The sequence below is a fragment of the Perissodus microlepis genome, chromosome 10, assembly GCF_051167445.1.
Source record: "Perissodus microlepis isolate ML-2025 ecotype Zambia chromosome 10, ASM5116744v1, whole genome shotgun sequence".
NCBI classification, from domain to species: Eukaryota; Metazoa; Chordata; class Actinopteri; order Cichliformes; family Cichlidae; genus Perissodus; species Perissodus microlepis.
In genome coordinates this window covers 18761923-18785496 of record NC_140470.1, presented here as the reverse complement: position 1 = coordinate 18785496, position 23574 = coordinate 18761923, and the positions used below count along the sequence as shown (strand labels likewise).

The 23574-nt window shown below is 41.3% G+C and overlaps 1 protein-coding gene and 1 long non-coding RNA gene across 2 annotated transcripts in view; one reads left to right on the top strand and one right to left on the bottom strand.

The window, feature by feature from the left end:
- Positions 1–7230: 7230 nt before the first annotated feature.
- LOC146379273 (uncharacterized) lies at positions 7231–10829 on the bottom strand. Its single transcript, XR_014801421.1, has 2 exons — positions 10142–10829; positions 7231–7951 (listed from the first exon to the last, which is right to left on the bottom strand). It is a non-coding gene; the product is annotated as an uncharacterized LOC146379273 (long non-coding RNA).
- Positions 10830–10873: 44 nt separating this feature from the next.
- caln2 (calneuron 2) overlaps positions 10874–23574 on the top strand; it is a 46792-nt gene continuing 34091 nt past the window's right edge. The window contains exons 1-3 of the mRNA XM_084940479.1: positions 10874–11793; positions 17227–17351; positions 22202–22345. Of these exons, the coding sequence (XP_084796605.1) occupies positions 17234–17351; positions 22202–22345 (262 nt within the window). The 5' untranslated portion in view covers positions 10874–11793; positions 17227–17233. The remainder of the gene's footprint in view (positions 11794–17226; positions 17352–22201; positions 22346–23574) is intronic.

Here is a 23574-nt window from a genome sequence, read left to right as displayed (position 1 = left end):
GATTTAGCAGCCTCTATTGAATGCTCAGGAAATCTCTGGGATAAAATGAGTTTTTAATCTGCTGAAACATTACTAGGTAATTAAACGAAGGAATGAGATCTGCAGAGAACATAAGAGATGGATCTTTGCATCAGACATATCCACAATAATAAACACTGACTGTCAGTGTAGCAGGGTGATTTAAATGCTCCGTTATTGTGCGAGCTTTCATGCTTGTTAGTGTTTGTGTGCCGTTCATGTGCATCACTAAGTGTATCCAGCTATTTCAAGCAGATGATGAGTCACCAGTGGTAATCTCCAAATGACAGTGGGTTACATTTTGAGGGTATATCCATCATGTTTGTGGGAAGTACCTGCAGGTGATCAGGGTAGTCCCTGTGCACAGTTAACTCGTTAGCTGTCCTACCAACTCTGACTTTACCCGCCGCTGCTCTAAAAGGGGCAGTAATTTCTAATTTTATGGTCTTGTGGGCAGCGGGGGCAACAAGCTATGTTAAAGTTACCGTGACTAATGTCATTACAGGCTGTCAGACAGACTTTGCTTTAGATGTGTAGCTCACAGCTTACAAACAGGGAGCAGGTAAAGCTTCATTGACTTTCCCAAAGGCACTCTCTGTCCCATTACAATTCAAACTGTGTTTTCATTTGTGCAAATACACCACTTTTAGAGTGGAAAAAGTTTTAGATTAGATATGCCTAATAATGAAAGCATGCAAGCTAAACCAAGTTCATTTTGAGTGTGGCACTGATACACACTGTTACACCCTAATTCAATTTGCAAAGGAAATGGAGGATTTATCACTGAAAATAAATTGTGGAAACAGTGGATGGTTCTGGAAATATATCTTAATTTTATATACACTACTTGTATATGCACTAATCAGCCACTTTATTTGGTACAACTGATCGACTGTTTGCTAACACAACTATGTAATACGCCAACCGCATTGCAGCACCTTAGTGCATTTAGGGATGTAGATACTGATCCACTGGAATTTTCCCAAATAACCACAGTATTTGCAGAGAATTGTCCAAAAAGAGAAAATATCCAGCAAACAGCAGTTTCCACTGTGACAGTGCCTCCTTCATGTCAGAGGTCAGAGGAGAATGACCAGAGTGCTTTCAGATGATGGGAAGGTACCGGCTGATTACAATAAATAACTACTTGTTACAACCAATATGCAGCAGAGCATATTTAAACTCACCAGGCATCAAACCTTGAAGCAGTGGTGTGATGAGTCTTGATTTCTGTTTCTTCAGACGGTAGGGTCAGAATCTGGTGTAAACAGCATGAATGTGAGTTTAAAATACACATAATTATCTGAAAAAATGTGTTAGCCCTGTGACAAACTGGTGACCTGTCCAGGGTGTACCCTGCTTCGTGCCCTAGGATAGCTGCGATAGGCAGCTCGACTCTGACCCTGATAAGGATAAGAAGAAGAGAATGGATGGATTACTTTAAAACTATTCAGATGTAAGTGGCATTAAAGTTGTATTCAGTAATATAGTGATCACTGGATTTTTTTTTCATGTGCAGTGGTGATTGAAGTTTTTTTTTTTTTTATTTGCGCAGAGCTAAATGTCTCATGATGTTAGTTATCTTTTTTTTTATTTTTCAGTGTCACATCTGCCAGCAGCTGGCCCTCCACCCCCATTCTCCATCACACATGCTTTCACACACTCTTTCCTCCAAAGGTCTAGATGTGAAATCCCATAAGCGTTGTATTATTCATGTGGTGTTGCAGATGTAACCTTCTGAGAGGGAACTTTACGTTTTGCCCCGGGGCTTTTGAGCTTATTACTTTTTATAGAAAGCATATTTATTTGTGTTTAGGAAACAGTTTGAGGCAGAGTTTTATAAGAACACTCGATGGGCAGGCTTATTGTTGGCTGTCTGACCTTTCAGCCGTACCGTTATGTGTAGTATATTTATGTCTGTTCCATTTCAGGCATCCAGCTGTTTACCACAGATTTCTTGTGATCGCTTCCTCACTTACACACTTTGTCCCTTTGTTCAACCTGTATGTATTCATGTATGCAAACACATATGGTAGAGCCAAAAAGGCACTATATCACTGATTTTTGAGTATCTCCTCCTAATATTCCCAATCCTGGGTACATAGGTGAAAGTGAATTACCCCACATAGGGAGTTTAAATTTAATTTTCGATGATGCCCACGGTGCTAAACTCTAGCTGACAGGATACATTTTTTCCCCATGGAAGGTCATCATTGCTTCAGGACTTCAAATAAGCATGGCAGGGAGGTGGAGTGGAATGGATGATGACAATATTTAAATGCAAATGAAAATGAGGTTGGATTTGGTGAGATGACGCACGTATTATCGAGCAGGGTAGTGATCTGAAACTGTAATCTGGTTTCTCAGGTTTCCACTGCATGAGGGAGCAGGAAACAAGATTAAGGCCCAGTTCCTCAGCCAGCTGCAAGTTTACTAAGTAGACAGAGTTTATGTAAAAAGTATTTCAAGTACCACCCAGATATAGGATATGGTGTCTTATACACTTTTGCACGGCAGTAAAAAAAAACAAAAAAAAAACACAAGGTCACAGTTCATTTTCAATTATTTCTCTACTGAAATTACAAACGTTGTTGTCCTTCAAGACAGTCCTTTCATTCTCATAACGACACCACTGTGGAGGAGGCTATTAAAGCAGTACATTATCATCACCTTTCACTCTGGTGGAGGAAATAAACTGCCATATCTGAACGTGGACTTTGAAATGCTAATGTTCTTGCTAGGAGGCTGATGTACTATGACCTCAACAGAGACTCTTTCAGTCTGTATACTTAATCTGGCCTGTTTCACTTAACGATCTGCTTCTGCATAATTCTGTTTCCCTGTTTAACTTGAAACACTTGATACTGTTATTTTACTTACATGCCAAATATGTTTTGACTTGATTTGAGTCTTAGGGGCATCTTGATGGCAGGTCAGAGTTTCAATTCTGACCTTTCTGTTTCATTGCATGTCTTTCTGTATAATTTGTTGGCACTCTCTGCTGTCAACAATCTAAATGTGTGAAGTCTGTCTCTCCGGGCTATGATTTGGTCAAGGTCCCATTTATGTAGTGATTAAAGCTCAAGAGGCCAAAAGCGTGCCTCTATTACCGAGCAATAAATGGTGTATGAGAGCAAAACATGTCCGTGGTAGAAGATGCAATTTTATATGGTGCAGTTTGCTGATGCTGATGGTTGAACATCAGGGAGGTTAGTAAACTTAACAAGCTCCTTAGGGTTGCCAGTTCTGTCCTAAGCTCCATGGACACTCTGGGTGCAGCAGTGGAGAGAAGGACTTTGTCCAAACTAGGAGCTATAATTGACAACCCCTCGGGAGGAGTGTGTTCGGCAGGATGATCCTCCAGCTGAGATACAGGACAGCAGAACCGAGTGCTGGGATGCAGCTTCTGTCTGCTATATAACCATGTAATTCCTAAATAGTTAATGCAGCACTTTTGTTAAACCCTTTGAATTAAAACTGAAATTCTGCAGTTTAATCACATCTTGAATATTTGATTTAAGCCTAGGGATGGGTACCGGTATCCGATGCCATGATGGCACCGGTTCTGACATAAACGGTAGTAACCAGACCGAAAAGCAGCGCACATTTCGGTGCTTTATTTCGGTGCTTTTTTTTCCTGAGCTGTGATACACTTTAGATTCTAGCCAATCATTTTACGTTTCCGAGGATAGTAGGCGGGTCCAGGTACGTACGTTCTTTTAGAGCAGAGCTACAGATTAAAAATGCCCAAGGACGACAGGTCAAATGTATGGCTGTACTTCACAGCAAAATATGCAAACTCAGCAGCCTGCAACAAGTGCTTTAAGCTGATACTGTGATACTGTCAAAGGAGGTAACACCTCAAATCAGATGAAACACCTGGCGACGCATAGCGGTTTTTTTAAAAGCCGAGAAATGCGCCGTATTTGATAGCTTGCTGCGAGACCTCACTCCGTGCACATCTACTGCGGGTGGGTTGCCAGTTATCGGACCCGGAGCAACATCCCCCAAAAACCCGAAGAATAGAGTCCTGGCCCCTAGCCCTGCCAGTGTAGCAGAAATGATGACGGATGATGATGGCAGCAGCAGCCGTTCTTCTCTGCGTGAGTAGCTTAATGTTGTTCGTGTGTAATTTACGTTGAGTAGGCTAACCACGTTATTACATTAATGCATGTAAGGTGAACTAGCAAACATCATCATAGCTACATGCGGCTGTCTTCTTGTTTGATGGCAGATACTCCCTTCACCCTGGCCAAAAAGGCTAAAATGACCAAAGAAAAAGTGGAAAACAGTTAAACATGAGAGGTTTTTGGATAAAGTTTGTGTTTTTTCCATTGTTTAAGCACTGCTTCCAGCCAAGAGTGATACCATATATGCCCCATAGCTGCAGAAAAGGCTAACATTGTTATCTTTTTACAAAAAAACAGCTGAACATGAGAGGTTTTTGGACAAAGTTGGTGTTCTCCATTCTTTAAGCACCGGTTTGAGCACCGTTTAAGCACCGGCACCGTTTCAAAAGTACCGGTTTGGCACCGGTATCGGATAAAACCTAAACGATACCCATCCCTATTTAAGCCCTTCTTTGGTGGTATACTGAAGAAAATTAATTCAATTTTCAAGTGTTCAATTCAAGTGTTATTTCTATAGTGCCAAATCATAACAGCAAGGTGCTTTATAAAGTAAAAGACCCTACAATAATACAGAGAAAACCACAACAATCAAGCACTGTGAGCAAGCACTTGGCAACAGTGGGAAGGAAAAAACTCCCTTTTAACAGGAAGAAAGCTCCAGCAGCACAAGGCTCAGGGAGGGGCAGTCATCTGTTGTTGGGGGTGAGGGGAGGGAGACAAGACAAAGACATGCTGGGGTTGAGAGCCAGAGATTAATGACAACTAATGATTAAATGAAGAATGGTGAAAAAACACAGTAAGTAAAAACAGTGAGTGTAGAAGAAATACTCAGCAGCCTGGCCCTAGTGCAATGTAACTAAGGGTGGATTACGGGTCACTTGATCTAGCTCTACCTAAAAGCTTTATCAGAAAGGAGAGTTTTAGGCCTAATCTTAAAAGTAGAGAGGGTGTCTGACTCCTGAATCCAAGCTGGGAGCTGGTTCAAGAGTGGAAGGGCCTGAAGGCTGTGAAACGCTCTACTGGGGTGATCTGGTAATATGAGATCTTTGAATGTAAATGTAAATAGAAGTCAGTGTCCAATAATTTATGGATGTAAATGAATGATGATGGATTTCTGACCTGTCCAGGATGTACCCTTCCCTTTCCCCCTATGACAGCTGGGATAGGCTCCAGCTTGATTCTGATTCTGAATTGAATAGGCACAAGAAAATGGATAGATGTTCAGATTTAAAACTTCTTCTTGTCATTCCTCTGTTCGTATTTGAAGCTGCATGTTTCACCAGTTGTCAGTTCTCCAAGGTCACTTGGCAGGATCCAATTGTGAATGTGAAATCCATGTAATAGTCCAGGTGAGGTGTATTATTCAGTCAGCAGGGAAATGCAAAAGCATGAATGAGGATGCTGAAAATAATTCAGATTGTTAGACTCGGCGTGGAAGCCAGTTATGAAGCAAACATAAAAAGGAACTGCTGACATTTGAGTTCTCAATACTGAAGAAAACCACAGTGAGTTCACCATAAAATTCAGATTATGACCAGACACCATCTGCACAGCTGGGTCAAGTGGATATTAAGGACGGATGGACAGATGGACTCCAGAAATATGGCAATGATGAAAGAAGGGACCGGACAGAATCCAGTAGTGGGCTGAATTTGAGTTTTCAATTCTAAAATTTTATATTTATAATTTTGTATTTAGGAATCTCTGCTGTAACAGTTCAATAGTGGCAGAAAAAGGCCAAAGTTCTAACTTGAAAAGAAGAGGCACGGACTACATTTTAGACCTTTTACACCACATTCATCTAAAAATGGAATTAGGTAATATATATTTTAAAGAGCTCTCAGTTCTGTACTATATTTGAGATACCTGTAATACATGCAGGCTACATGGAGAAAAGGGAAAAAAACAATACCAGTGTTTGGTTGATAATTTTGTTGGATAAAGATATAATTTTTGTACTTTTGCTTCTGTACGCTGTTACAGTTCTTTTAAAATGAAACAGTCATGGTTAATTAATATGCAGATGTTGTCCACGTTTCAGCTGAGCTGAGATTCAAGGGGTTTTACAAAAAAATTCTAGTAAATGTTTACTCACTGGAGATATAAGCAGCCCATTTTCAAAGGCTTAAAGTTAATTGGGCTACTGACTGTCCAGCTATTTTGTGGCCAGGTAAGGGCTGTCCTCTTGTTATTTAATGAGAAAAGAAGCAGACATGATATAAGAATCAGAATCAGCATACTTTATTAATCTCTGAGAAAATTAGTTAGTCGCATCTGAAAAAGTGTTGAAATGTGTTTTATGGCTTTTACTGTATTGATAAAAATGAGGGCCAAACAAAGAGCTTGTAAGTTAGTGAGTTTCCAATATAAATAGATAAATAGATAAACCTTTCAGAGAGATACTAAAAAATGTAGAAGTGGCCAAATCAACAATTAATGGAACCTGGCCAGCTTAGCAACATCTAAAGACCCAAAAGGTCTAAAAAAGAAGGAAAGTGCATGATGACAGAATTATTTCTATAGTTAAGAAAAACAACAACACAACATCTGACTTTGGACAAATGAAACCAAGATGAACTTGAACCAGAATGATGGGAATAAAGGAGTATGGCGAAGGAGAGAAACAGCTTATGGTCTTAAACATACAACATTATATGTCTAACATAGTGGAGGTAGCATTATGGAAAAGGTATGCATGGCTGCCAGTGGAATCAGGTCAGTAGTTGTGTTTATTGATAATGTGACTGCTGATAGAGGAAGCAGAATGAATTCTAAAGTGTGCAGGGCTGTACTCTCTGCTCAGATTCAGCCAAATGTTGCAAAACTGATCAGTGTTTCAGTGCAAATGGATAATGACCCAAGGATGCTCCAAAAGCAACCCAAAAGTTTGTCCAGATCAAAGAAATAGGATATTTTTGAGATCATGTGACCAAGAGCATGCTTTTCCAGCACAGAGGCCTACAAGCAAGCAGCAACTGAAGGTTGCATTAAAAGCCTGGAAGAGAACCTCAACAGGGGAGACGCAGCATTCGGTGATCCATTTGTTCTAAACTTCAGGCAGTCACTGATTTTCATCCAAGTGTTAAAAATCAATCATTATTTATTTAAAAATATAAAAAATACAACTGCAGGTCAAAGCTCTATCATGCACAGAAGAAGCCAAATGAGAGCATGTAGCTATCTTAAAGCGAATCTAAAATCAGCTGATGAAAAGTAGAGAAGTGTTCTGTGGTAAGATTAATCAAAATTTGTAATTTATCATTTCTTTTTAGGACTCGTGGAAAAAGCATTCTCCAGATTAAAGAGGATAAGGACCACTTGCCTTGTTATCAGCGCTCAGGTGAAAAGCCTGCATCTTTGATGGAATGGGGGTACATTAGTACCTACTGTATTGGCAACTTGCACATCTGGAAATGCTCCATCCATGCAGAAAGGAATATACAGGTTTTAGAGCAACTAATGCTGCCATCCAGAAGAAATTTTCTTGTAAGGGAAGGCCTTCGATATATTACTAAGATAATGCTAAACTGCATACTGCAGCTATTACAAAAGCATGACTTTCCAGTGGAAGAGTCGGATGCTTAACTGGTTTGCCTGCAGTCCAGACCATTCAGCAATTAAAAACATCAGGTGCATCATGAAACGAAAAATGCAACAAAGAAGACTCAGTACTGTTCAGCAGAATCCTGTGTCAGACAAGAGTGGGACAATATTCCTCTTCCAAAAGTCCCGCAGCTGCTTATTTTTTCAGTATTCCAGACACACTCAGGATCACCTTCACTTCTCAGGGCATGTTGATAAACCTGCAGGTGCAGAAAGAAAAACAGAGGAGAAGGTTTAAAAATTTTTTGCAGTTTAACTAGTGTTCTTAGTTGGTTCGCTAATCTTAAGTTAATGTTCCCTGTTTTTCTTTTACAGCTTCACTAACATACACTGAAAAAAGGGACTGGCCATCTCTTGGATTTATGTAGGCATCTTGCGTGTATTTAACACAATTGCCTCATGCTTTAAAGTTCAGTGTAACTATAGAAATTGCATGATATGCAGAGAGGGTATATTAAGTTGTTCATATCTTGTTCGAGTGAAGTACGTCAATAATATAGCAATGTTAAATCTCGCGACACCCCACGTGATTTTGTCTCGCGCCCTTTGGATTGTGGTTTGAGGAAGGCGTCCATCTCAAGTCTCAAGTCGAGCAGCCGCCTCTGCTTTTTTCGATATACCGAAAAAAGTAAATTGGGTGGTTGTTTCATTTACAAAAGTCTAACTTGTAATTTGAACAAAATAATTTCATGTTTCTATGGTGAACGCAATTAAATCATGTAGGATCTGTATGAAATTCAGCAACTTAATTTGTTCTTGTTGAGATGACATGATAGAATCTAGTAAGAGTGGTTAGTAGCTGGACTCATGAAATTCACAAGATCACATAAGATTTCAAACTGCAGGAAAATCACTGGAGTTATAAGAGGCAGACAACTATACACACACCACATCCTATCTGCTATCTGCATCAAGCCTTGTAATCATAGCTTTCTTACTGTTGTTAAGCCTGGATTGGTGGCATGGTGGTTGGTGCTGTTGCCTCACAGCAAGGAGGTCCTGGGTTCAAATCTACAATCTAACTAGCTTGCAGTTGCTTCTCTCTGGGGATTCTTGTTTCCTCCCACAGTTAGAAGTCCTGCACTCATTAGAGTTAGGTTAACTGGTCATCCTAAACTACCCATGTATGAGTGAGTGCAAATGGTTGTTTGTCTCTATGTGATAGACTGGTGAGCTGTCCAGGGTGGACCCTGCCTCTTAACCTATCACTTCGGGGTTATGCCCCTGCAACCCAGATAAAGATATGGAAGTTGTTGTAAATCCATTCAATTTTTTATGTTAACTAGACTTTGTTGATGTAATATGAAGACAACATATAGTATTTAAGTGACCAAGTAGTACTGGTTATTGAATAGTGTTGGAATAAAAATGACAAAATTGTGAAGGATTAATATATTCCAAGAGCTCAACTTACTTCATCTAAACATGTTTCAATCATGTTTTCTCAACACAAAATGCACAGGTTTATTGAATATGAATGAGTTGTGTTGATTTAACTCAGTTGTTTAAGTTTCTGCCAAAGCAAAACAATTGTGTGCAACCAATGTCCACTATTGAATTAAATAAATCCAACATGCTCTTTGTTTCAGAGTAGTTGAGATGGACAAGATTAACAAAACTCATCCTGAAAGACACGTTTTGAATATGCAGAAAGCTTGAAATCTTGCAGAACTACATCTGAATATATGCACATCTTGTTACCCTCCAACATCTGAACCCAGGCTAACAGAAAAGGAAGAAGATTAAATCACTCCTTTGTGTGTCTTGAATAATAAGACAAAATGAGAAATGTTGAGAAATAAAATCTATTTGAAACCAATACAGAAAGTATTTCAGCATAGTGATGCACATGGGTGTATAAAGATTCACATGAATGCAGGGCATAAACAGTCTGATGCTCAGAATTTCCTCGAAAAGGACAACACCTTTCTCAATGTCCTGTCATAATGTTTAAGTTACATATATGCATCTTTACATATATACATAGATGTTTCCTTGTGGTACGTGTTTTAGTGTCCACCAACTGTACTAAAAAAATACATTATTATTTTTTAAAGACACCTTTTGTATAGTTCTGTCCTTAAAGTGCGGATTTTAAAGTGTAGATAAGAGAAGTACAAAAATTAGATTTTGACATTTAAAAAGGTCAGCGAGTGGCCATAGAGTGTTATTTTGGAGATGAAGTATGATAATATGTTTACGTGTTTTTAAAAAAAAATATCGTAATAGATCCCAAATCCTTCTAAATGTTGAGGCATTTTACTTCACCTTCATTTGTCCCGCCTCTAATGGAAAACAAGGGGGAGCCATTCAGCACCATGGACAGCGCCCCCTTCAAGAAAAATGCTCATGTTTAGGAAACTTTAGAAAAACAGAGGTAAAGTTCATACCTTTGTTGGTCAGGTTCAAAACCTTCGATGGCCTCATTAACTCTGTACCCAGCACCGTCAGAGCGCCACGGTGAAACATTTATGGCTCGCTTGTGTTGTCTTTACTTTTCACTGATGTCTCAAATCCCAGGGAGAAACAGCAGTCTAGCGGCCCATCACGCTGCTACATCCCTGAGGCGAACGCATAATGTATTAACCCTTTGCGACCAGCGCGGGGAGAGTGCGCCGGGTGTTTAAAAGGGCTGCTCCAACCACTTTTAAATATTACGGCGGAGCAGCGCGGTAGACACAGTTTTCAACCTCAAGGCTAAAGACTGCAATCGAGCTGCTGCGGTCCCACTGATGGGGGGAAGCTGAGGCTTCACATGGTCTATTATATAATTAGTATACGGAGTGTAAAATGGGGGTATTTTCATCAGAGGCTGGAAACACAGACAGCCTGATAAGAACGAAAGGGAGGTCTAATAACAGTGGTTTAAAAATAAAAGGAAAAGAAAGAAAAAGGCTTGGGTGGAGGAAGGTGCCTTGAATCTTGCAAGAAGATGAAAAAGATGAAGACCTGGGAAGGGTGGTGGGAGTGAGGGATGGAGTGGGGGGTAGACACACTGCATCATTTAAGTACTGCGGCTGATGTCACTTCCTAAACACCATAATTGGTCATCAATGACTCTTATAGCTGTGAAGAATGGCTAAATGAAAAAACACACACACAAACACACTTCCCCGGGGCTTTGTTTCAGTGATTCGTTGACCCTTAATTGCTCGGACCTCACAGCCTCTCTCTCTCACACACACACCTGATAGAAGGGCAACTCCCACTGAGGACGGCGTCGCATATCTTCCCGCTCACCTATACACAGCCTGCTGCCGTCGCCCCCTTTATGTGCCCCCTCCCTTACCGGACTGGACTGACAAATGGGTTAAATCTGTCAGCAGGAGTAGCCGTGATAGATGCACCAGGAGCGTCGGGAGATCCCTTCCCGTCCCTTTGCTGCTTGGCAGATCTGCGCTCAAAGCTTTCGCCGTGCATCATCCACGCTGTGGTTTGAATTCGACAAGGAAGACTGAATTAGATCGTGTTTTTTCTTAATTTCTTTCTTTTTAAAATTTGTTTTATAACAGGCGACTGAGAGAAGCAGCTGCAACAGCAGCACCGGTTCTTAGACCCAGACCCGTGGGCGGCTGGGTGGCGTTCGTCTGGGCGAGCTGATAGGACGCAGATTTGGCACTCTACCTACCAACTGCTTCATCCCAAAACGACCCCAAATTCTCGAGATATGGCGATGAGAAGTGAGATGTAGAAAGCGGACATAAGGCCATTCATGTGGGTCTGTGTTTCAGCCAAAACGGACAACATTTCACACCATCACCACCATCAGCGTCCTCCCCATCTAACCAGTTGATTTTTTAAAATAACTATCTAAAAAGTGTGGAACACATGACACGCTGGTGAATTCCCCAGGCAGGTCCAACACAGAGACTGAATGAGTCCATCTTTGACTGTCGGACGGACTCCTCAAGAGCACAGGACGGATGCAAACAGAATAAACACATCTTGGCAATTCACACAAACACCTTCAGCGTCTCCGCCAACGGTGCTCTAACAGAACGGGGTGACTCGCACACCGGAGGAAAAGTCGTTTCACGGGCAGGTAGGCTATACCCTCACGGCCAATTAGCGTGCTGCCACCGGGGCGCGTGTTAAAGGTGATAAAGGTGATTACCGCGACCTAGAGCCCATGCGTCGGTCCTTCTGATCGCCGTGGAGATGCGCAGGCGACTGCACCTGTTGTAATCTCGTCCGTGCGAATGTGTAGGGCTTGTGTGCGCGTGGGCGTATGCGCGTGCGGAGCACATATAGACCTCAGTATGCGTTGACGAGGTGTGAGCCGTGCTTTTTTTGTTAATGGGTGACAAAGTGACAAAACAGCGTGATGTGTGTGTGTGTGTGTGTGTGTGTGTGTGTGTGTGTGTGTGTGTGTGTGTGTGTGTGTGTGTGTGTACATATCTGAAAATATATATTATTTCTTAAAATCTTTCTGTCTGCGCGAGTCAGAGCGCTGTGTGGGTTTGATCGATATGATTAGGTGATTATAGGTCCATCTCACACGCGCCATAAGTGTAATTACAGTATGATTGTCTCAGTACGCAGCAGGGTGCATAACACTCCATCTCACTCTATGCATTGTGCTCTGTGGCTTCTTCAGCCGTTCTCCGGTTCTCTCAGGCTTTAGCAGCTCACATATTGGTTCTGATAAATGGAGACTGGCTGCAGTCTAAAGCCCAGTTGTATTCGTTCTCATTGCCAGATGCTCTAAAACTCCACAGTCATAAAGCGTGATGGCCAAATCTGTCACCTGCCATACACACATTCATCATCTGATACCCTGGAGGAGACTCGCCTGTGGATGGTAACGGATGGTGGGTATTATAGGTAATTGGGAGTGTAGATTTAGTTTGACTTTGTTTTTTTTTTTCCATGTAGTCTTCGTATAAAGAGGTTGAGGTGAGGGGTGGGGGGTATTAGCACACATGAATGTTTTTCTTTATGTTCAAATCCTCGCACACCCCCATTATGCGGTGAGTGTGTGTGACAGATCAGCAGCTTGGCAGCTTGGAGTGGTGTGTGTCCAGCTGCGCTCCCTCCGCCGCAGAGGCGCGCAGTATGGAACACTATCATGAGTGTCCAGCTTTTTTCCCCCTTGTTGGGTGGGATGCTAACAGCCTCTTTCAAAACACCTGATATAAGATCACATACTCAGCAGAGCTGCTCAGTTAGCGCAGCAGCTGCAGATGGGGATTGAAATTGACCCAAGTTGAACTCCAGCAGAGGGGGTTTTGGGCGGCAGGATTCACAGCCCATACAGCACCTCGTTGGAGAGATGTTTTTAGAATACAGCCTTGATGGGCAGAAGAAAGACAACTGATATCACAGCTGTGCAGTGACAGCTAGACAGTTTGCCCAAGGTGACTTCAGTGGGATGCTGACAATGTGACGTTGTGCAGAGGCACAGTGAATTATTTAATTAACCATTTCTGTTGGTTTAAAATCTGTAAATCTAATAAGACACAACTTTATTGTGGGCTTCTTGTTGATCTTACGCATGTCTTTCTTTGATCCATAAATTCACAAGACCTTCTCTCCATATTTCTTTTTCCTTTGTGGTTTATAGTAACTGAAGGATGATGAATCACAGAGTGGCATTTTAGCTGTTTCCAGCACTGGTGCTTCAGATGATCAGCTGTGCTCTTTCATTGTTGTTGGCAGGTGGCATAGGCTTTAACTGAAAGTGAAGGAGACATGAAGAGAAAAAAATGATGTTTTACTGGCTTGAAGTGCAGAGAGGATCATTGGTTCGTTTATCTGGTATCTATCTCCTGGGCCTGCTTACAGCTCTCGTGCACATCAGAGAAGCCTTGGATGATGTTTAATGGCTTAGTTGTAGTTAGTAGTTGTATGTTTCGATGGTTAACTGTTGGCTGCAGTAGAAGTAAAAACCTGTTCTCCTTGATGTGGAAGAGAAAATCTGATATTGTTAATCTGTTGTAGGATTGCCTGCTTTTGATGGCTGCACTGTGCATACGCTGCTGGAAAAAAAGTAATGGTGTGATCCCCTCATCTCTTTCCTACTATTCTGCTAATGCATTTTACTCCATGGGGAAGAGGTGAGGAAGGTGAGAAAAAAAAAACATTATTCTCCATTTTCCCTATGCAACGCTTTTTTTTTTTCTCTCACTCACAGTACCTCGTTTCGCTTCATCTCAGCCTCTCCTCTCTGAGCTCAAATCTGTTCTGATCACCACCATTGCAGACTTGAAAATGGGCTACCTGGGGTGCAAGTGACCCCACAGTTCAAACACTGTCAGTCAGCCCACTTTGATTCGCTCCTTTCATCCCCTTTGCCCCTGCATGCCCCACGAACACACCTGCCTTTATGTCCACTATTCCACTATTCCTCATCCTGCTCTCACACAGTGAATGAAGCTTATCAGATGGTGGCTCTCTGCTAAATCATGTCAGCGCTAATGTCCATCTCTGTGACAACAGTGGGTGATTTCACAAGTAGAAAAAAACCCACCATCCAAAAATATACAGGAGAATGTCAGGGAAGGATGGAAAACAACAGAGAGAAAGGACCGGTGTGCAAGTGTTTGATTTTTGTGCACGCGTGTCTGCTGGTTTTTGCCACGAGTGAGTGGGCGTTTCTGTCAGGGGAACAATTGTGGGAACAGATGGACTGTTGCAATACATTCTCATATTAATTTCATATCATATGTCTTATTTATTTGTCCGCTGATTGAATAATTCCCATTTCCTGCTCATTTGAGTTGTTGAAGAATTTGAGAATTTATTCTGTGGTTAATGTTCACACATTAAATCTTCATTACTGCTGTCGTCGTTTTGTTCCCATAGGCTAAATACTGGATATCCGCAGCAGACTGCTAAACCATGACAAATAAACAGCATGCATGCATACATCAGAACAAATGTGCCAAAAGCAAGGATCAGGTTATGCACATGACTTGTTCTGAATCCCCCAAATCAAAAGTAACTATCGTATAGCTTTTAACTGCAGCACTGGAGGGTGGAGTGTCTCATCAAATATGCAGATAATGCCACATTTTTAGGCTGGACAGCATTCATAGTGCTCACATATGGGGTTAGATTTATGTCACTGTGAATGAACAAAATCTGACAGAAAAAATAAAAAAATAAATTGAGCATGAAAGATATAAGTCGAATGAAAAAAAATGATGTCAGTGGCAATAAAATTCGGCATCAATGCTGCATTTGACTAGGAGATTGTCACCTTCTCATCTTTTGCACATTTTCCCAGATGCAATGTTTATTTTTTTAGTTTTAGTTCAGACTGAGATGTCATGTGTATCCCAGTGCTGGGTTACTTAATGGGAAATATTCATTTTAAGTTATTTTATTACATTTTTTTTCTACCACAATACAAAGTAAGAGTCATTTTAATTGTCTTAATTTATTGTTAATACTATTTCGTTAATGGGCAGCAGGCTAACATAGACAAAATTAAGAGGAGTCTTAACTAATAATGTGATTAGGTGAATGGAAGACAGTTTATAAAGCTGTTCAGCTACCTACCTGCTGCTGCTGAGCTTAGCAACAATGAAACAAAATGACTTGACAAGTATGACCCAAACCTTGCTTTAAGTTATTAAATTCTGCTGTGAGAACATGAAGATGAAGGATTTGAACCTGCAGCCACGCAAGCCAGTTTCTAAATGAGCTGAATCTCAGTGGGGTTGTATTTCACTGATGTTGCCAATCCACACAAAGCACCTTCAAGTAATTTTTGGAATACAGCAGCCAGCGTGGCAGCAAAGTGCAGTAAATGTGGGGTAAAAGCAACAGAATTAATGAGCCATTATCACACATGCACTGCAGCCCTGGAGTGTTTTTGTGTTGTTTCTTACTTCTCTGTAGTGCTGCATGTGACAAAGCAAATGTCCGAATAGCTTTGATCTGATATCAAAGCCTCTTTTACCTGCAGCTCCTTATAGTTTAAAGTCTGCAAGATGACCAGTCAAGCCCATGTGGTCTTCTTTGTGCATGCTCTAAGTAAGCACCGCCCTTCTCCAAAACCAACTGGAGCTCTAGTAGTGAGAATGCATTTGAAGTTTATGTGTGAAAACAGCTCAGTGTCTGTTACAAAGCAACAGTAGTTAGTAACAACCACCCTCCACTGGTCACACCAAAGTAAGTATAGCTGAAGCAGAAAGCCCTGTGATTCTATTAAAGTGTTTGGAAACATTTGAACTTTTTAATTATGAATTAACGCAAATATTCTCACATTAAGCTTTCATTTTATTTCTCCATGTGACATGCAGCCACTGCAGGTAGTAACTGGAAATGTTTAATAATGAGGCCTCAGTGTGTCTGTGTGTGTTTGCGTCTTGTTGGCTGAGACCGATGTCTGCAGAACAGATATATGTTGCCACGGTGACCGCAGTACCTTTAATGTGCAGGTGAGGCACGAGTAGACCCAGGAGCAGATGGACCGAAGAGCAAATTTCCTCCGAGCGCACAAAACTATGGATACATAAATACTTCCCCGCACGCACTTTGTTTGCTGTCTGCCTCTGTCTCATGCACATATGCAATTTTCACACCTGATGCCCTCCACAGATCATCAGAACAGGCAATCGCACTGCTCTTAACCTTTTAGGCTGTTTTTGTCTTTGCACACTTTGGGTCATTTTCTTCCCTCTGCTCCAATACCAAAATCCAAAAAGGATTTCAGTCTAGAAGGAGAGGAAATGGTTTATATTTCTACCATGTTTCCCATCTCATAGATACCCCCACTTCCAAATCTATCTCTCCTGTCTGGCAGTGGCTGGCTCGCAAAATCCTATTGGGATCTCTATCTCTTCCTACCTACCTATCTATCCATCTATCTTTCTTTCTTTTTCTCCCTCCCTTAAGCTCAGTTCACTGTGTACTATTGGCAGGAATATAACATGAAGCATATTGCCAAAGTGTCAAAATATTACAAGCCCTCAGAGGCATGACTCTCATGAATCAAAACAGAGAATGGCTCTGATCATACGACAGCGTGGGCCACGGTTGATTGATGCCCTGTCTCGCTCCGAGGTGTCTCGGCGAGGTGTTGGGTGGCGTTTGGGACTGTCTGGAGGGACAGCTAGTCAGCAGATCTGACAGGGAGGGTTAGAAGAAATTATATCTGGCAAGCGTGTGGCACTTCTCCTCTGTGGACCAAGGAGACTGAACAAAGACCAAGCAGGACAAAGACAATAGGAGATGAATCGCCTGACTGTACTATGAGGGTATTATCAGAACAATAGTAGTGGAATATTTTCTGTGACTCCGTTGAATTATAATGTGATTACATAATTTGTCACTGCGATTCTGAAAGGAGGAGACTGGATTGAACATTAGAAGTGTGGAAGGAACAATGTTGCCTCAGCAGGAGCTCGTGTTTCTAAAAAAGGGCTCATGACTGCTTAGAATACCCATGCTTTGCCACACATTCTCACCTCATTCTTACCTGTGGCATGCATAGCTTATTTAGATTGTGTGTATGTGTGCTCTGCAGGGAGAAGATGCCATTCCACCATGTGCGGGCGGGCCTGCTCTATCCAGACAACTACCTGAGCAGCTCCCTGGCAGAGGGGAACGAAGCCTTCCAGCTAACCAGCCTTTCCACTGAGGAGCTGGGAGGTGAGTGTGCTGACAAAGGGAGCGAGAGAAGGGGGGAGTGTGTGGGGATGCAGAATGAAGTGTGAGGTACTAGCAATTAATGGTTCGCTGCCAGAACAATGCAGTTACACTGCTCCAAGTCTCCAGAGGAAAAGTTTTTCCATTTAGCCACTTTGTCTAAGCTTGACTGGATTCATTGGTTTCCAATTATAGTGCTCAGGAAATAAAATCAATTCAATGGGCTCAGAAGGAAGCAGTGTCTGACAGAATGTATATATGACCAGTTGATACTGGTATGGTAATTTAAGTTTTCAATTCAAATTCATCTTCCATGAAAATTGATGTTATGTGTTCGCACCAAAGGCTTTGATGTGGCAAATAGATTCTTGGAAAGCAACGCTACACATTAATAATTTGAGCAAAAATACACCTTTTTGTAATGTTTGTGTGTGTAAATAACCAGAAAAAGACTATTTTAAGGAGGTTTATTTTTGCAGCTCTGACCAATAGTTTTATCAGTTAAGATATTAATCTACTACGAGGAATCTAGCAACATTACTAAAAAAAAAAAACATGGATTCAGTACAGCAACAGGCACACGTGTTCCCTTTAAACTGGTTCACAGACTCTTTGTAAACAAATCCCCACAGTTAGTCAGATTTATAAGGACCACGAAAGAAAAGTGATAAAACTGCAACTCAGCCATGTTATAAACACAAGAATCAACATCTAACCCACTGTGGGGCCCAAGTTTTATCTGTTTATTGCATCATGAAAACTAACTTTTTGAGCGTCTGGCTCATAAAGGTCTGATGAAGAGCTGCAATGTGCAGGCTGTTTATTTTTCTCTAGTGAATGTTGGGTTGTTTCAGCCCAAGACTTGCCTCGACTCTTGTGTTGATGCGCATGTAACCGTATAAACATTCACCACAGTAGGAAGAAAGACTTCCTAAATCAAATTCGACATCCAAAATAAACAGTAGATGTGTCCTACAGGGTTGATCGTTATAGAGGTGCTAACTGCCAGTGTTGCTGGTAAATTAAATGGCAACTAATCTGACGTAATTATGCTTTTCTTTCCCGGCGATTACTTTGGTGAGTGAAAATTTATCTTTATTGTGCTTTAACCTGGGAAAACAAATAGGGTTTTCCTTTATACTGGCCTTTACTGAATTTATACATCATGGGCGCACTTCACTGAGTGCCAGCTTTTCTGCAGCAATCCAAAATCGTGCTGTGCATGCAGTACATCTGGGTCCTGATTTGATGTGATTGACCAGGTGTAAAAAACAAAGACTTCTTACCCTGTGGTTGTGCTTTGATATGAAACAAACAGCTAATCCTGCCATAGACCGAGGAATGAAAGCATGAGAGTTTGTCTCTGACTCTCTGACTGTGCCTGTTTGTTTGTGCTTATACATGTGGCCCATTGTAGCTTGCTCGAATGAGCTTTGGTATGAAGTACTTTGTAGTATAAATCTTTTAATCCAGCGTCCCTTGTGCACAACTAAACTCAACCCAGTTCAATAAAACAGTTGCTTTACTGCGAGCAGAGCGGGTACAGTAAAACGTCTCATCATCATTAGTCTGGTTGGCCTCTTTCTGTGTCTTGTTAGTCAAGGGCAGCAAGAACGTGAAAGTAGTCTGGCCGTGTGTAGAGCTTTTATATAAATTGAATCTGGACTCGTAGGTTCCAGACATCCTGATGTGGTCTTATCTAGTGCCTGTCAGCTACAGCTTCGTTGTAAGCAATGGGACTGTTTGATGTGGACCAAATATCAGTGGTATATGCTGCCAGCATTTGAAAACTCCTAATCCCACTTCAGAGAGATGCTGAAGGTTCTTCTACGATCATCTGTTACTGCAGATAGAAAGCTAGTTAATCACCCCTGTGTAGATCCCTCCTATCATTTCTCTAGTTTTAAGGCATTTCATCAATCACATCAAGAACATGTATAGTCCTGGGGGTTGACCACATAATACCGAGTCATGCACAGGCAGGGTTGGAGCCTAACACATGAACACACGCAAGCATTTCACAGTAATATATCAGGGACTAGCTCATTTGTACCCTGTTGAAAATCTACTCTTCACTGTTGAGCTGCATACAAATACATTTCACTTTGTTTTGGGAGGCCGCACATTCACCCGCATTCCCAATCCCTCGCCTCTGTTTCTCACTTTATTTTGTTGGGGGAGGCAGTGGCATGGTGCTTGAGTCTAGTTATCAGCCGTAGGGGATATTTACAGGCTTAGGCGGGGGCTGTGACTGAACTTCAGCTCTCACGCAACTGACAGTGAAAAGACAGGCATAGGAGACAGATCTGAGGCTGACTTAATACACAAAGGAAGGAAGGAGCTGCATGTCAGGATAAGAATATTAATGACACGAGGCCTGAGAGAGACACAGAGAGATGAACTTCATGTAAAATTCATTGTTTAAGGTTGGAAAGGGATTAGTCTTTGGGAAATTGTGCTTTTGATTGTGTTCCTTCTGTAAAGATTTGCAGAATGCTAGGTGAAATGGCACCCGCTCCGACCCCTGAAGCAAAAAAAGATCCGCAACGCACTGAATGCTTGCTCGCTAAAAGATATTAGATAAAGTCCTGCAAAGCTTGTCCCACCTCTGTCGTCTTTATTGCGTCGTTGAGTTCGACCCCTAACTCCAAATCAGAGCTCCCTCCTCTTCTCAGACAGCACTAACTGATTGACAGGTAATTAGCCCCGAGATTGACCAACGTATTTTGTAAGACGGTCCTCGGAGGTTTGAGTAATTCTGCTGCATGAAAAGATAGATGCCTTGCAAGCCGTGTGTTTACTTACAATTTGAAGATAGAAGTAAGCCTTTTATGTGGGAGGAGAGAGTCGGAAATGCTCTTGGCAGTTCTTGTGGTGATTGTGCTGCGTGGAGGGATTGGGACAGTTCCCTCGGGGTTTGTAAAATACAATAAGTACACAAAGATGTAAAAGAGCAAGAACAGGGAGAGAGGGACGAAGGGAGCGAGGGCGGGAGATCACTCTCACCTTGATTTGTCTGTGGCACTTCCAGTTAATGGGGAAGCCTGTTATCAACACCAGGGAAGCACCTTTCAGCACAAACCTGCTAAATCCTGTTAATGATTAATTTCTTTCCCATGGATTAGTCCATCTCCCTGACACCATCTGATGACTCACTGTTGCATTTTTAGGTTTTCATTTTATGAGGCTGGAGACGGTATGAACATTGTTGTTAAATCGAACCAGAGAGCGGGTTGTTTGCAATTGCCCTCAGATTTAAAACATTGAAATGTATTTTAGTTTCCCTGACAACATTTCAAATAAGTCACATGACTTTGACCTGCGATTAAAATGATTAGCATTAATTTTGGCACAGAAATTGTTGGGTTAAATTACACATATATATATCTATATAGATGGTAAATGGCCTGTATTTATATAGCGCTTTACTAGTCCCTAAGGACCCCAAAGCGCTTTACATGTCCAGTCATCCACCCATTCACACACACATTCACACACTGGTGATGGCAAGCTACATTGTAGCCACAGCCACCCTGGGGCGCATTGACAGAGGCGAGGCTGCCGGACACTGGCGCCACCAGGCCCTCTGACCACCACCAGTAGGCAACGGGTGAAGTGTCTTGCCCAAGGACACAACGACCGAGACTGTCCAAGCCGGGGCTCGAACCGGCAACCTTCCGATTACAAGGCGAACGCCCAACTCTTGAGCCACGATCGCCCACAATATATATATCTATCTATCTATCTATATAGATATATATATATAGATAGATAGATAGATAGATATACATATTATTTTTTTTTTCGTTTGGACTTTGTTTTTGTCTCTATAAACTCTCAAGGATTTTCTGTCCTGCTGCTTCATGTCCATCAGCTAGCAGCTAATTTGTCTGTCTGCTGTTTGGAGCTGAGCAGGTTGTGCACAAAGAGGTCAAGGAAGCCTTTTAGCTCATTCATCCAAATTACCAGTGAGCCCATGCCATACAGAACCTTCATTGTATCTTTATCCATTCATTCATTTGTCTGGAATTCACAAGAATCGCTGCTCCTCCTGCAGCGTTGCCCAGAATTTAATCACACTTAAACACAATGATCACCCATATTATGCTCAAGGTCAAGGTCATATTTGTTGTTTTATGGCCAATAACCTGTGAGATGTGGTAGATTGTGAGGTGGGAAGCTACGATGCAGAAAACAGCTGCATCATGCAGCAGCATGTGAGACTGAATGCAAACAGTCACGCTTAAGGCTGGAAATTCAAAAATGTGAGCAGAAACTCTATAGAGCTGAGAGGAACTGACTGTCACTCGTTGTGACCCATTTAACGTACAAGTAGGCATTTGATCGATTGCTGATGTGAAAAATATTGATGTTCGCCACTTTTTTGTGGTTCGTGGTAATCTTGTTTAATGAACAATCCGTGCAGTTCAGCTCCTAGACGTTTAATCGACACCATGCTGCTTTGTTCCCAGAGACAGAAACAATTACTATTAACGCAATTGCATTTTGCGTATCAATCAAAGTAACTTAAATATGAATGAATTAATGTAAATGAATAAAACAAAACATAATTTAATATAAACACAAGAGGTTTGGGAAATGCCAATAAAGAGATTTCACTGGCTGTTTCAGTTTCCAGCTTATAACATAAATTAAGAAGTTTGCAACTTTATTCCCAACTAACCAGAAACCAACACAGTGACCTCAACAAGATAAATATTTACAGAGACTTTTATCTATGATAAGTGTGTAGGTTTAACTTTTTAAACATGTGTCTTATCTCCTCAAACAAGATAAAGAAGCTGAGAGACTGACAGTGATGCACAGCGATGTGTTGTATGTTTGCTGCGCAGAGATCCGTGAGGCGTTCCGTGTTCTGGATCGTGATGGGAATGGTTTCATCTCCAAACAGGAGCTGGGCATGGCCATGCGTTCTCTGGGTTACATGCCCAGTGAAGTGGAGTTAGCCATCATCATGCAGAGACTGGACATGGATGGTAAGATGCTACATAAGGACACACTCTTGGGTGCATGCATGGAGCAGCAAACCATGCATTTTCACATATGCAAAACACAGAGTGCAACTCTGCGTGTGCGACTGTTTTACATAAAATATTTGTGTTTATATTGGAATAAAAAATGTTGAAATGTTATCCTTTTAGAGAGAAGCTTATCATTATGTTTAAATGTGTTGCATTTTTAATGAAGTGTAAATGACTTAAGTAATGCAGTCTTGCAGAACTTAATTTCTCTTTCACTTGCTTGAGGCTAAAAAGGGGTTTTAGTTTTAGTTACAGTGTCCTTCAAACTTTGAAGTGCCTAAATGGCAGCAGGTGGTCACTTATCTAAAATAAATTCACCTGGAGACGACAGAGAGAGAACCTGCCTCCTCCTTAAACTCCTGCTTTGCTTGTAAATTTTCAGAGGGCCGCAATTTCTCATCAGCAGTCCCTGAATCACAAACCAGTTAGTCAGTCTTTCGGCCGGTTCTTATCAGCCTGCTCTTGATTTCACGGCTCGCTGTAAATATCAAAGGTCAAAGCTAGAAGCTTTTTGCTTTGGCTTCCATGAGCAGCTTGAGAGCAGCGAAGCCATTTGTTCTGCTGAGAGACAGTATCTCTTTTAAAATCCTTTACCCCTGACTGCTATCATCCCCATGTCACCGCTCATAAAGCACTGAAAGGCAAAATTATTTTAAGAATGAGAAATTTTATAAGGTGTCAGAAAACCTGCACAGTTCTTCAGATGTATTTTATATGTATAATTAAATCAGTTCTTAAGCATTCTTGATCCTCTGATATCCGGCATTATCCTTTTCCCTCAGCTTTAGGCAAATAGTCTTAAAAAAATAAGATTATTCTATATTATGTTAATTCAAAATTTTTTTGAGAAGCTGTAGTCAGGCTTTGGAACCAAGCTGATGCTCTTTCATGTGCGCAGTATCCTATAATACAAGATAATGGTTTATTTTATGGGTCTGTAATCTCCTAGTCATTTTTGAAAAATAATTTAAAAGTGATAATAAGACATTTACTGCAAAAAATGCATAATTTTGTAATAAGTATAGGAAGATATATTTTCTTCAGAAGAATGTCTTCATATACCGAAAACTTAATTTTGTATTCAACATACTGAATTGTTGGTGTGTTTATAGAACATTTTCAGGCTCTCTAGCGTTATCTGTGAGTATTTTTTGAATCATTTTTTCTATTATATCTTCCAAATT